The sequence below is a fragment of the Echinococcus granulosus genome, assembly GCF_000524195.1.
Source record: "Echinococcus granulosus chromosome Unknown EG_S00922, whole genome shotgun sequence".
NCBI classification, from domain to species: domain Eukaryota; kingdom Metazoa; phylum Platyhelminthes; class Cestoda; order Cyclophyllidea; family Taeniidae; genus Echinococcus; species Echinococcus granulosus.
This window is the reverse complement of record NW_020171295.1, coordinates 1-942: the sequence shown is the minus strand read 5'-3', so window position 1 is coordinate 942 and position 942 is coordinate 1. Positions and strand designations below refer to the sequence as shown.

The following is a 942-nucleotide window of genomic DNA, read 5'->3' as shown; positions in this document are numbered from 1 at the left end:
ATATCGACATGTAAATGCATCTTTTTTAAAAGCTGACTTCTTATTATGAAATACATCTAAATACACCTTTACGGTTATTTCTTGCAAATACTCGCCTACAAAGTGGAGAAAATTTTGGTATTGCAATGCATATCTCACGTGATTGACTTTGCAAAACAGTCACCTTCGTGGAGCTTTGTACCCACGATTTGGCGCTAAAACAACCCAAGTGTTGGTGGACTAGGAATGCGATTGAAGTACTGACAGGGTGAAAGCAGCGGACCCGCTACTGCTGGTATACATAAGGCCAGTAGGAAGGTGGTGTGAAAATCTTTATGGAGGCACCACTGACTGCTCTGTCACAAGATTTTTCAGATGTTTCACGATTGTTAGCAGTGTTCTGAAAACAGGAAATACGAACATTTACCGAGTGTCATTTACAGACATTCTGATAAGGGTCGACACGGGTTATCCAATTCACAGCACATTCCCACATTCCAGTCCTTGAATCCAACGGTATTCTTTTCTCTCTTCCTCCGTCCAGGTTCAGGATCCCCTGGAACAAATCGTACACAAACAGGCGACCGCCATCTTCAAACTGCTGTCCCTTGTCCCCGAGTGGAGGGCAGCGCTTCTATGAAACGATTTCCAAGCTCCTCAAAGTAATTGTGTTGTGTAGTCACACATGTGTGACATGTGTGCTGTTTCAAATGACTAGTTACTTTTATACTATCTCATGTTCCTAGGCAGAAATGCTATTGTTTTATTAATGAAATATATAACAAGTGAATGCATTTTACAGTTTTTATGCAGGAATTAAAGTAGTCTGAATAATTTCCCTCATCCGGTGTGATTAGGTAAACAATGTTATGCTAGAGGCGTCGTAATGGACATACAGATTCAAGTTACAGGAGTACTTAACAGTGTTCTCGCAGATGCTGCCTCGGATGTCGCCTTTGGTGT

General features: G+C 41.5%; 1 protein-coding gene across 1 annotated transcript; it reads right to left on the bottom strand. All coding sequences in view use genetic code 11, as the record gives it.

The window, feature by feature from the left end:
- Positions 1–265: 265 nt before the first annotated feature.
- On the bottom strand, positions 266–426 carry EGR_11322 (hypothetical protein; the record flags this gene model as incomplete). Its single annotated transcript, XM_024500563.1, has 2 exons — positions 266–379; positions 421–426. The coding sequence occupies 2 exons, from the start codon at positions 424–426 to the stop codon at positions 266–268; spliced, it is 120 nt and encodes a 39-aa protein (XP_024345023.1).
- Between the last annotated feature and the right edge of the window lie 516 nt (positions 427–942).